Source organism: Mauremys mutica, chromosome 8 (assembly GCF_020497125.1).
Source record: "Mauremys mutica isolate MM-2020 ecotype Southern chromosome 8, ASM2049712v1, whole genome shotgun sequence".
NCBI lineage: Eukaryota > Metazoa > Chordata > Testudines > Geoemydidae > Mauremys > Mauremys mutica.
The window spans coordinates 95,735,798-95,749,558 of NC_059079.1; the positions used below are offsets into that span (position 1 = coordinate 95,735,798).

The 13,761-nt window shown below is 40.2% G+C and overlaps 1 protein-coding gene across 2 annotated transcripts in view; it reads right to left on the reverse strand.

Annotated features, from left to right (window-relative positions):
- LOC123376571 (E3 ubiquitin-protein ligase RNF14-like) overlaps positions 1-13,761 on the reverse strand; it is a 46,714-nt gene that overhangs the window by 29,605 nt on the left and 3,348 nt on the right. Inside the window, exons 2-8 of one of the 2 annotated variants that reach the window (XM_045028665.1) lie at positions 12,682-12,867; positions 11,823-11,985; positions 8,837-8,988; positions 4,462-4,989; positions 3,692-3,920; positions 2,106-2,278; positions 383-513 (exon numbers count right to left, since the gene is read on the reverse strand). In XM_045028665.1, the coding sequence (XP_044884600.1) occupies positions 383-513; positions 2,106-2,278; positions 3,692-3,920; positions 4,462-4,989; positions 8,837-8,988; positions 11,823-11,976 (1,367 nt within the window). In that variant the 5' untranslated portion in view covers positions 11,977-11,985; positions 12,682-12,867. The remainder of the gene's footprint in view (positions 1-382; positions 514-2,105; positions 2,279-3,691; positions 3,921-4,461; positions 4,990-8,836; positions 8,989-11,822; positions 11,986-12,681; positions 12,868-13,761) is intronic. The other variant, XM_045028666.1, reaches the window with a different exon arrangement.

Here is a 13,761-nt window from a genome sequence, read left to right on the forward strand (position 1 = left end):
AGTAGCAATGATCTCCTCTATTCTTCCACACAATTCCAATGCTGATGGCATTTGCCTCCAGTTCTGCAGTTCCTTTAGCGCTGCCTTCCTACATATTTATACCAGATTCACCATTGTGATATCTGAGCAACCTATACATGAAAATGAACCATTCCAACAGTGAAAAAAAGTCCCTCAAAGGCATACCATATTTCAAATCATATCTGAAAACATTTTATTCTTTTGCCTACATCTCAAAATTTCTCTCATTTGTATTTAAACTTTGTAACTAGCTATGTAATTAAGTGAAAAAATTATTTAGGGAGGAAGGGGGGCTTGCAAGAAAAATGCTATACATATGGAGCTTGTACTGTGTTTGAGGGCATATATTGTGAATACGTACCGGTTAAAGCATGGGGAGGATACATCATTGAAGTGCCCATATGGGCTCGCCCTAGACAGACAACCCATACAAAGCCAGCAGAAGTACTGCCTGCAGCCAGTGCATGTCATCTTGTTACAACCATCTAGTTTCTGGTGGGGGAAACAGGGAATAGCAGTAAGAATTAACCATATAACCATATAATATATCTCATAGAACCGGAAGGGACCTTGAAAGGTCATCGAGTCCAGCCCCCTGCCTTCACTAGCAGGACCCAGTATTGATTCTCGCCCCAGATCCCTAAATGGCCCCCTCAAGGACTGAACTCACAAACCACTGAGCTATCCCATCTCATGTCACTTCTAAGCCTTCAAACCTGCCTTTGTGCAACACCAGCAATCAGTATGTGACATCTGTACAGCATTTTACTACATCACACCATCTTTGACAGACTACAAAAAAATTTAACTATACAAGTTTTTTTTAATAGACTGTTTACCCACTGTATGACTGAACGAACAATTTTATTCAAAATAAATAACTTTTCATCACCAGTTATTTCATTCAACAATAAGGTCAGCAGCTGGGTCTGAGCTCTGGATCTTCAGATCCCCAGCACAGATCCCTGCCTACTTGAACTATAGGAGTAATTATCCTCCATGCGGACTAGCCACTAAAGAGGGGACCTAAGTTACCTAAGACAACTATGCCAGACAGTTACACAGCTATTTGTTAGATAGCAGTATAATACTACATCAGGATTCCTGGGCTCTACCTCTGGCTCTGGAAAGGGACTGGCACGTAGATAGGATAATCAAAATACATCGTTTTGGCATATTCAGCCTGAAAGGCAGTGTTGCAAAGTGGCTAAAACTTGATTCTGCTATATTACAGACCTGTCTTCTTCCCAATTCTCCTTGAAGTGATTTGGGATAATCTGTTAATTTATCTGCACAATGGGAGACGAATACTTGACTGCCTTCTAGGATGGGGATACAAGGCCATGGTCAATATTAAAAGTCTGAAATGGATGGAAATACTAACAGCAATCAGTAGAAGTGAGGTTTGAAATTATGATCTTTTGGCTCCCAGCTCAGTACACTTTTCCCTAGTTTACAGAATATTTAGTGGCAAAAGAATGTCCCTGGTGTCTGTGGAACACTGCCTGCCTTTGTGATACAGGCAGCCCGATTCAACCAAATCGCAAAATGGCCATAAAAATCTAGTATCCTTGTGAGGTCTGTTGCATGTCCCCACTTCAGTCTGGTTTCAGGAGATGTGTACCCACAGGAGGAGTTTCCTCTTGCTGTAATGCCAACTGCTTCTGCTGGCTGCAGAAGTGAGGACAAGCTCTATTACAAGTGTAAATCTACAGTATTGGTGAATGTCCTTCCCTGTTTGTGAACCAGTAGCCTGTCACAGAAGCTTTATTTGGCTGCATTACTAAACAAACTGGAATCCTCACTTTTTCCTGAACTGTTTGTTGGCAATTACCAGCACCTGGGGAAATTACTGATGAATACCTTTAAAAACTGAAAATACCTACTTTTTATTAAATGTAACACTCAAAAGTAAGACTAGAGTAGCCAGCAGCAGCGATGAGGCACAAATGGAATCATATGGAACCTACGAATGAAAGTCCTAATTCCCTGGCACTGGTCCCCATAGTGAATTGCATTAGCAACATACGACAGTAACAATTAAGAACAAATGTCATTCTCCAAGTTTGGCCCAATAAACTCACCTCTATATGAGTGCCACAACGAGGGCAGGCCTTTGAGTTCTTTTCTAGCCATTCTCTACTTTCCAGCTCCTCAAGGGCTTTCCGAATCCCTCTTTTGCCATAGCGCTGCTCCAGAAATATTTTAGTGGCCTCATCTGCTTCTTGGTACTCATTACGCAAATCCATTAGCTTTTCTAAGGAGTGAAATAAAGACACAGAACAACACATTAGCCTTACATACCGCACTGCATATGGAAGTCACACTCTTAGCTAAGACGATGAGCCAAACTCATTGTAAACATAATCCAGAAGATTCCAAAGATTGCAAGGGTCAAGAGGATCCCAATAACCCTGATAGGAGAATAAGGCAGCAACAGCCACCCAGAAGTTCTACCCAGTATATACTATATACTAGTATAATCTACCACCTCTCAGCCGTGGAAACTCCAGGACCAACAAAACAGAACACACCAGGGACAAGTACTTTATATATCTTTTTTAAACACGTTATGTTTGAGATTCTCAACAAGATGTTCCTTGTACTATTTCATAAATATCTGCTCAATGTGCAGCTGCAGTTAAAAAAGCCAACAAAATGGTAGGATGCACGAGGAACAGAATGAAAGTTTATATTGAAAATATTGCAATTCCATCATATGAATTGCCTTCACTGGGAATGCTGTGTTCCAGTCACCCTACTTGAAAAACCTTAAAGTGGAAATAAAAGGTTTGTGACCAAAACAATTACAGGCATGGAAAAAAATTCATATGACATGAGACTGAAAATATTAGGATTGTTTAGTTCAGAGGGGAGACAAATAAGAGTATACACGATAAAGGTATACAGTAGAAAGAAGGTAGATTAGACACTTGTATTTACCCTTTCTTGTAATAAGAACTGTCAATAAAATTGAAATAAGTAGCATATTAAAAATAGATGCAAGGAAATATTTTTTGCTAACACCATACATTTAGTGGAAAACTATCAGAAAACATCAAGACCAAATGCTCAACAAGATTCAAAAAAAGAAATGGACATTTATATAGATAATATTTTGAGTTACATTAGTATGGATTTTAAAATATCTGGACTATAAACCCGCATGCTTCATGGCATATGGGTAAACTCCTCAAAAGCTGGAAGAAACTTCCTGTGGACATGTTATTCCATAAACATCCACTTTAGAGTTTCTTGCACCTACTCTCAAGCGTTTGCTACCAGCCACTGTGGGAAACCGGAATGTACCCTGTGTATCATATTTCCTTCTAAGCTATCGATAATCATTTTGCTTTTAGAAACCTCAAGATATACAAATGGGTATAGTGAGCAACTACAATGCCATAACCACTGTCCTTAACTGTGTCATTTGTTCATCTAACTTGTTGCAGCATGTCTAGACATTCAACTGTAAACTCTTCAGGGCAGAGGCCAGCTCTTCAACTACATTTAACCTCTCATCCTCATTAGACAGAGTCCCACAACACAGACAGAGGTGTCAACTCACTTATGCCTAGAAATGTTTCTGAGTATCTACTTAATGTCACTGTATTCTAAAATGAAAGCTGCAATTCTCTGTGTGTTCCATTTCCAAAACAGTGCAACTCACCTGCAGTGACTTTACATGGAGAGACTCCATGATAAGTCATTTTACAGAGGGTACAGAAGGCATAGTTGCAACTGGAACATATGCCCATGGTGCAACCTGGCTCTTGCATCACTGGAGTCTGACAGCATGGACGAGGACAATATACCACGTCTGCCATCAAGTCCAAGCTGGACTGCAGAAGTAGGCGGTCATAACGTGCAAACAACTCCTCTCCAACCAGTTCCTTAACCTAAACAAAAAGATAGAACAATATTATATTTGCTGGATTTAGATGTTCAATCTATTAGCTCTGGTAGAAACAACTTTTTTAGGACATGGGTACCAACAACTAGTTTGAATTTGCTTTAGCACATTCTAAACATGACTCTCATTCTGATCAGGAGATTATTGAAATAATCAGAGAGAAAGTATGCAAGTTATTGACGATACTCTAATTAAATTTGCAGCTTCTGTATTAAGTATTCTGAAGAAGAGATTCACTAGCAATTCAAATCCTGGGCACTGACAGTCCCACAGTGAAAACAATTAGCACAGTCAGTGGGATCATATTAATTCAAATCGGTGTCCAAAAGACATCTGAAACTAACAGTGGGCAAAACTGGTGCCAGGTGATCTAATTTTAACTCAGGAGTGTGTAAGTGGCCTCTGGGTAGCATGAAAAGACTCTGTACTTCAATTACTATGGTTTGAGCAAAAATCAATTATATACAATTCACCTTTAGTAGTAAGCTAGAGGTGTGCATGCATTGATTATATACTTCTGCTATTACCTGGCCAGGAGTAGCAACAGAAGAACACTTTGGTTCTGGACAGCTGAGGCAGTGGACCTGACCATCCCTGATCTGAATTTCAAAGTAGTCCTTTAAACAAGATTTGCAGTATATATGCCTGCACTCCATGAAATACATACATTCACTACCCAGCTTCTCAGAAAAGCAGATGCTGCACAAGAACATTTTACTGTTAAAGCATTTTTTCTGCTGAGCCTGATCAAAGTCCAAGATTTCCCCTATCAGACTTGACAGAGACTCCACATCCTGTACAGCTCTTTCATCAAGGATTTCTTCTTGTGCTGTTGCAGCACCTGCTGCACCACAACCATCCAGCTCAGCATTCAGAGGAAACAGAGATGTCCTTCTCTGCCCATTTTCTCGATGGCACAGTTTTATTTCATATGGGGAGGTGATGTTCAGGTAAGCTAGTGTTTCTTCCTTAAGAAACTGCATCCAGGCAAATAAGACCACACAGCCTCGGTTCTCTTCCCACAAGTTGTCTAAGTGCTTGCAAAGTGCAGTAAGCTAGAAAAGAAAAGTTTGAGCTTAGAACCCAAAAAGAACAGCTCCATCTTCCAACAACTCCTGACTTATCTTAGAACAATTTCCCTCTCATATGGTACCTTTGAAGGCAGCTTCAGATTTCAAGTTTTGGCCATGAACTAATTTAGTTTAACAAGGTCTTTGTTGTTTGTACTCATTAGGAAACTGTAAGAGAGCATCACTTTACATCCTCACTTCATCACTTGCTAACCTCCAAAGCATAAATCCTCAATCTACATCTCATGCTATACAGAAAAAGTGTACTGCATTACAAAATATTAGAAAGTATTGCAAGTAATTGTAAAGAAATGTAGATTTAGAAATAAAAATTATATGATGTGATAAGTAACATAGATAACACAGTTCTATATGCTTTACTGTATGGATTAAACAACATTTGCTTCAAGGTGACCCAGCGAAAATATTTTTAAAATATGTCTGGTGCCCGGCCTTTTTATCTTTAAAGAAAGCTTGAAGAGTTTGTTTTCAAGTGTCTCTCCTGTTGGATTTTCCCCCAGACATATCAAAATGTCAGGTCTTGTCTTCCCTATTTTTAACTGAGGACTCAGCTATACGCTGGGTGGGATTTTTGTTCGGTTTTTGAGTCCTTAGTTGTCAGGGTGCTCAATCTTAAACATACATTTCCTTCCAATTATTCCCTCCATGTCTGAATTAAACAGGTACACAGAACAGAAGTTTTAAACAGTCGGTTAAAATCACTCCCCTTCTCAAATCAGTTTTCACTTGCTTGATAATCTGATATCCAAATTGGTCTACAGAATCTTCCAGGAAAGATGGGGTAGGACAAGGCCTCAATTTCAAAAGTGAAAAACATACAGGAAAAACTAATTTTGAATATCTTGCCTTCTTCATAAATCATAAGGCAGAAAAAATTGACACCTAATTTCCCACCAGCTTTGCAGTCATATTTAAATTTATAAATTAAAAGCCACCTGTATCATAATCAGAACTCATTTCCTTTGAAGTGAATAGGTAAGAACACTCTAATTACTGCCAGACCTATATACTTATATAGATATTTTGGGTTACAGGAGGAAGTTATTTTTAGCGAACAACAAAAACAAAGTAACTACGATGCATATTTACAACTTTGAAGTTCTGAGTTTAATGAAAGAAGTCAGCCTCATTATCCTGACTAGACTAAATGTAGCTCATTTGGAAGCCAATTCAAGATTCAGCCAACTACTCACGTATGGTTTTAAGAATGTTTTAAGTGTTTTATCATCTGATATACTTTAATGGTGTTATTTAAAACACTAAAATCTGTATATACAATAGATATTACATGCTGTATGAATTAGTGCAGGCATTTGCCTTTTAGACTTTCAAACAATGAACACATTCTAATGTTGTGTACTGGAATAGACATCTGCTTTGTACCAGAGACTTCTTCCTCTTCTACTTCTCCCTGACTTGCAGTGAAATTTTAGTATTCCAGTTTCCTTAGTAATTTAAGCATAGTTATGAGTATTCTGCTTATCCTGCAACTAACTTTATTTGTTAAGTATCAGAGGGGTAGCCGTGTTAGTCTGGATCTGTTATTTGTTGTGAGTATTAGTTCACTAGCAGCAGTGCACTTTGAAGACAGTCTGAATTCTTGGCCGATTAGCAAGTTTCCATTCATAACCTTTGGCTAGTATAATTTGGAAGAGAGGAACTAATCACTGCTCATGCACTGAAACAGCTCATGCTACAATTACTGCATGTTAATTCAGACAACGATTATTGCTGTTTCAGTAAAAGTCAAGTTAACTCAAATGTGATCACCTCACCTGAGTGCACATTTCCCAAAGACTAAAAACTGGACATGTTAATTGGATGACGTTTGCTCTGAAAAAGCCTAATCTATGGAAAGAAACTGATTCTCTATCTTCCTCCCTGATATCTTATACAGCAGGCTATAGAAGGAAAATAAACGTTAACTTTAATAACTCCAACGTATAATTTACAAACAAGGGACATCCCTCCACATACCAAGTTTGTGCTGCTCTTACTAAGTTCTCCACTGCTCAACAATGAACTCTAGGTGCACAGTCTAGTTGTATGATCAGGCACAATGTTTTGATCACAATACTCAGTGGAATTATTTGTACACTGACTACCACAATGGAGCTGGCCCGTAGATGCTACTGTAATACAATAATAGCATACAAGAAATAAAGGCCTATGCAACTGAAATTTTAGTTCATTTATGGGAAAAAATCTAGATGACATGCTTGTTTCATATAAACTCACTGCTGCACAGCAAAGAATTCAACAGATATAGCTCCATGTTAGACAATTTTTATTCAAGGGATACCAGCTATTCTGCAAATATCCAGTAACATTAGAAATAGTTAATGCAATAATAAAGAATTCAACTGGAAGTATCCAGATGTGTTACCCACTGTACCCAAACATAATGGAAGCATTCTTCCACTTATGAAAAGATATGGGTTGTTGTCCTGTATAATCTCACTACCTAATGCAGGTTTTTGGTTTGTGTAATTTTTAAAAAATGTATACATCTCATACACAGTTAGTTCTGATAATGTGTTTTTGAATAAGCAAATTCAAAATGCTTTAAAGTTACATTATTTTATAATCCACTTGCTCTCTTTCTTGCAAGTTTGAAATAGAAGTGTCCTCAGTGAAGACTGCTCTCTAGCCACACCTGCATCCTGGATTGTTATTTTTGGATTGCTCACAAATGCTGGGTTAATAGCATCACATGTTTACTAACATCAGAAAAGGCAGGTTAAATTCTGGGGCTAACAATCCTAACAGCATCTCTTTAATCTAGTATTGCCTTTATCAGCTTTTGGATCTCAAGATCTTTAGCTGCCGTTGACAGAGCTATTCCTCTCTCCAGAGATTTTAAAAATACACACACTTGTGTTCTTTCACTAAAAAATTTTGTTCAAGAAAATATTTTACAGTATCTTACTCTTAAATAGTAAAAAAAAATAAAAAAAAATAAGTATTTCAAGAAGAATATGTATACATTAATACCTGCCCTTCTTAAACGGTGGAAGGCACCTGAGTCTCATGAGACACAATACAAAAGATTTTCAGATATAGGCTGTATTTGCACAGCACAGTGTATACATATTCACATATACCTACTCTATAATGCACAGGATATAAGCAGAGATGAAACAGGACATCAAATCGCTATGACTGGGATTTTCAAAAGTGCCTAACGGCCAGATTTCCAAATAGGTGCTGATAGATGCAGATAAGCACCCAGTAAGATTTACAAAGCGCCTAAAGCACGTTAGGTGCCCAATACCCATTGAAATCAATGGGTGTTAATCACCTAGGGACTTCTAAAAATGTCACTACGCATCTCTTTGCATCTTTAGTACCTTTAAAATTCTGGCCATAAGTGACTTAGGAACAGTCATATTTTCAAAAATGACCTCAGCACTTGAGAGCCTATGTTTCACTGACAGTCAGTGGGACTTAGTCACTTAAATGCTTTTAAAAATTTTACTCTAAATGATTTAGCAGCCTAAATTCTATTGATTTTCTATGAGACTTGTGCATCTAAGTAATTAAGATTCTTTTGAAAATCCCATCCTTTATCTTTAAGACTCTTGCAGCATGAAGAGAAAAAGACTGTTGGCAAAGGGCACCAATAAAAACTACTTCTTACACAATTCATTAGAAGTATGTATTATATTTCATGATGCTAATTGTTTCCTCCAACTGAACCTGGATGTTGAAAGCAAAGTTCTATCCAACTATTCCTTCACCCGCTGCATTTACAAGAAATTTTTTATGTTCCTGAAAGGTACAAGAAGTGCAAAAAGATTTTAAACCAAACCTGGGTCGGGGAGAGCCACTTGCTGCTGAGTGTGAACACAGGCGGACAGACTGATGGGTAATCTGGTGGGAGTTCAAAATTCAATACAAGTGGAGGCAGAAAGCAAATTGTGTATTCATATCCACTGTTCTGGAGACACTCTGTGGGACTTCCTGAACCAAAGACAATTGATTGACACAAGGAGAGAGAGAGAAAGAGAGAGAGATCAACAGAACTATGATTATAGGTGTTGCAGCCTAATGAAGTTTAACTGTAAGATAAAGTTCCCAAGAAACTTCTTTTCATTTGATAATTTTTTAGTTTAACTGCTTTACTCAGACTTAGGTAAACAATGTGCCTTTTTAGTGCTATAACATTTCATAAACAGTTGTGTGCTGGAGGCTGAGTCAGTGAATACTGACTTTGCTAGTACTATGATCTGTCAGACAAACCACAAACCAGTTAGTCTGGAAAGGCAAATCCTCAAGAATAAGGGTAAATATACTTTGTAGTTCTAAGAACAAGAAAAGGAACAAGCCTCTCTAATTTTGATCATTTATCATAGACAGTTTTCCTTAGAGAAAAAGCAAATTCCTATTTCAGAGGTCTTTCCAGATAAGGGAATGTCTAGTGGACAGAGCACAGCATTGTGGATCTGTCACTGTTTCACTGTACGACCTTGTTAATAGGTAAACTGAAGCAGAGGCACCTCTGATGGAGTTAATAACCACTTCACAGATTGGGACGCTTAAAAGGACACAATTAACTTGAAAAATAGTCAAATTAAAAACGGAATTAAAAGTAATTTCAAGTCCCTCTGCCAAATGTTTAAAAGTGCGGGTTTGTTATCTGTTATTTGTGTTGCTGAGTTTGACCCATACAAACAAGGGAAACCTGAATGATTGCATATGGGAACCAAGGAAGCCAGCTACACATGTACAATGGTGTCAAATAAACAAATTAAATCACCTGAACAAATACAAAATAATATTTTCTTGAAACTGACAGTTATAGTAATGCTCAGTGTTACCTGCAACAGTAGGCAATTTTTTTTCCCAAAGAGAAGTATCATATTTCAATTGACAGTGTTCTTTAACTAATATTTCAAAACCAGGGGCGGCTCTAGGCACCAGAAAAACAAGCAGGTGCTTGGGGTGGCAAAATTATCAGGGGCGGCATAATGCTGGGGCCCCAGCTCCGACCTGAGGCAGTGTCCTGGGCTGGATCCCAACTGCTCTGTTGTTCTCTGACTGGGTGCCGTCGCAGCTGTGTGGCGGGGCAGGAGGACCCTTTGGGGAGCATGTCCCTGCTGCTCTCCCATGGGCAGCGGCCAGCCCCCACTCAGGCAGGAGGCAGTAGCGCGGCCCTGCCCCGATCACGGAGCGTAGGGGGTGGCAGCGGAACGTAGCGGCAGGGCGGGCCGCTCCTCCAGCGCCGCCTTCAGGCTCCTCCTCAGCTTGTCCCCACCTCCACCTCCCTGCGCCGCCTCCTGCCCGGGGCGGGGAGCAGCAGCCCGGGCTGAGCCGAACTCGTGCCACTGTGCAGGCCGAGCCTGCGGCTGGCTTGCAGATGTCCCAGAGAGTGGGAGGCCTGGGCACGCTGCCCTGTAATCACCAGCTGCCGGCTGCTCTGCCCCAGGCCCCAGCAGCCGAACCCCGCAGCTGCCCCAGCTCGCTCCATGTGAGAGCTACAGGCAGTGCCCCCCACCCAGCTGGCTCTGTCCCCGGCCATGCCGCGGGGTGACCGCACAGGACTCTGGTGTGTTGCTGAGGCTGCCCCAAGCCAGGCTCCCTGGGGTCTGCTGACACTCCAGCCACAGGGGCCCTAAGCCAGTGTGGGAGCCGGGCTGCAGCCCTGCTATCAGAGCCTCCTCCCCTTCCCGCGCTGCATAGCAAGACGTGGGACGGTGGGCAGAGCTGCTACAGCCATTTCAGACTGGGACTTGCGCCGGTGGAGCGGAGGTGATTGTGCCCTGGCTCGAGAGACCGAGCAGCCTCCTCCCTCACCTCCCCCCAAACGCCCACTGCTTGCTCCTGCCGGCATGGGGCTGCGACGCCCAGCTCTGGAGGGCAGCACCAAGCCCCTGGGCGTGCTCGCGGGGAAGGAGAGACAGGAGGCGGAGCTGTTCGGTGTCTCCCACGCAGCTCCAGGCCCCTCTAGCTACTTGGCAGCAACAGCCAAGCAGTGTGGTAGCCCGCCAGCAGTGTGACTTGGTCCAACCCGCACAGGCCACATGAGCCCTGGGGTTGGCGCTGATGTCCTGCCTATGCCAAGGCCTCTGGCGCAGGGGCAGCCCTAGCTCTGCCCAGGCAGACACAGCCCAGCTCGCTCCATGGTCAGCCCAGTGAGTAAATGAGTACACTGGTAGGAAACTGTTTTATTTCACTAACTACTAATTCTCTGTTTTCATTTTTTTTTTTAATTTAAAGAGTCAAAAACAAAACAAAAAAAATTGCAAAGTGCACACGTGTAAAAGCAAAAAAAAAAGCCCTGTTCAAAACACAGTCTCAGATGAAAGGCACTACAGAAATGCAATACAATGCAAAAGCACACCAGATGGACATGAAAACAACACTTAAAGACCTAGACTAGTTTGCTCCAAGGGTCCCCCATAGTCTAATGAATGCTCAATTCACACAAAAATATTCCAACTTTAATTTAAAATATTTTAGGGGAAAAAAAGTATTTTGAAACAACAGATGAATTCTCCTTAGCAAGTAATTTGAACAAACCATTAAAAATTCCATTCTAGGAAGCTACTATATTTGAAATTTAAAAGTCCACCCTCTTTAGTTTTGATCTTAAAGCAAGAATAACATTGTGAAGTTATAGGTAGGTATGTTTGATACCCATCCCAGCTGTAATTTGTGATAAACTGTTCATGACCTCAAAGTTCTAAGAAGAGAAAATGAAGACTGTTTGGGTAACCACCTTTGGAACATGTGTATGAAAATAGACTATTCTAATAAAACCTAATTTCAACATAATGCAAAACATCTGGACTCACCTCTCACAAATATTTTGAAGTTTTGGGGCAACTCCAGACAAATTCTTGTTTCTCCTCCTTGGGCAGAGTCTGCCCTCTTAAATTCATCTTCATCATAAATACTAGCTAGAGCCAGCAGCTCATCCTCCTGAGCTTCCTTATCTTGTGAAGACATTTAACTTTTCTACAGAATTAAGAAAACCAACCAAAAAAATCAGTTAGGACTAAACAGAGAAGTCTAACGGTCTGTTAATGTATATATTTAATGTTATTGGAATCAAATTTAGAAGAAACAACAAAACATGAAAACACTACCGAACATAATTACTCTTTCTTCAGGTTAAAGATCCTGCACATGTTCTATCATTTGTTGGCAATTTTAAAGTTACAAAATAATGTCTCTCTTCAAAACTTTGATAATGAGACACCAACTCTTAGAAAGTCAGAGGCTGAAGAACACTGTAGATTGAAATATGCAATGGAGTGTTAATAGTATCAAGACGGCACTTTGTTAATGCTTGAGATGGAACCACAGACCAAAGAAGGGACAAAGACAGGAGAGGGGAAGGAAGTAGTAACAGTGTAGCTCTCGTTCAGTAGACTGACTATCACCTACATGCGTCTGGCGAAGTGGGTATTCACCCACGAAAGCTCATGCTCCAATACATCTGTTAGTCTTTAAGGTGCCACAGGACTCTTTGTTGCTTATCACCTACTGGGTACATCTAAAAATATATTTTTCATTACAATTATTTGAAATGACAAGCAAGAACACACAGACCCCAAACAGACATCATGTTGGTGCATTTCTATACCGTTTCAGTAAACAATTTAAAGGAGCTTTAAAAAAAAAAAAAAAACACCTTTGCAATTTCATTACCTTTTCAGTTACAATTGCAAAACAGTAGCAACTAGAGTTGCAGGTACTGTTAGTGACCCTGCACAGACACTGCTCATTCTTCAGAAGGAACTGGGAGTCACAAGCTTTTTCTGTGGGAAAGCAAGAAGACTGTAGGTTCTGTTGCCAGGGTAGACATGGTGATGAACCTCAGTATTTGTCTGCTGCCTATAACAAAAAATTAGAAAGATTAAAATCCTCTCAGCATTTCCATGATGAGCTGCTATCATCAACTGTTTCACTCACGTGAGCCTTGGCATGCACACTCAATGACCTAGAGGTTTTTTGTTTGTTTGTTTTTAAAGCTTCCATAGTACACATCTCAATTATGTATGTTAGCCCTGATCCTGCAATTGGATCCATTAGTGCAGACCCATGGGCTGGGCACAGTCCTACTGAAGTCAATGGGGTTCCATGCTAGTGGATCCAATTGCAGGATTGGGTGCTTACCTTATTACAGCACAGAAAAACTGCTCACTGGAAAATAGTGATGGGTCGGTGGAGATCTGTTTCAACCATTTGAAGTTATCCATGAGATTCAAATGAGTAAATAATACTTTTGAAAAAAGTCCATACTTGTATACATCTATCTTTGTAAATATAACCAAGAAAGGTGCATTTTAAAAAAATAAACAAAGGAGAGATACAAATCCAATTCAAACCCTTACACACTAGGAAACTCTGAGTTTTAATTATTTAAATCTGAAATCACTCCTTTCCTTTAACATACCACGGTGCCTAGCATATAAAGAACTCTGCTAACTCTCACTCGGCTAATGCAACAGAATGACAATTCTCCGAAGGACCTGCATGGTCTCACCATGCTTCCAAACAAAACAAATAATACATAGTTTAAGCTACAACTCTCAAAAGCGATGATTAAAGTACATTTTGTGATACAATGCCCTTGATTTCACAACTTGTTTACTTATTAATTTGCAATGGGCCTTTCAATCATCAGAACAAATTAGTGAAGTTCAGCTGTAAAAGACTGAGTGTGTCGTTCTGGTCTCATGCTACGCCTACATTGCAACCAGAGGCATAATTTACATCTTGTGTAGA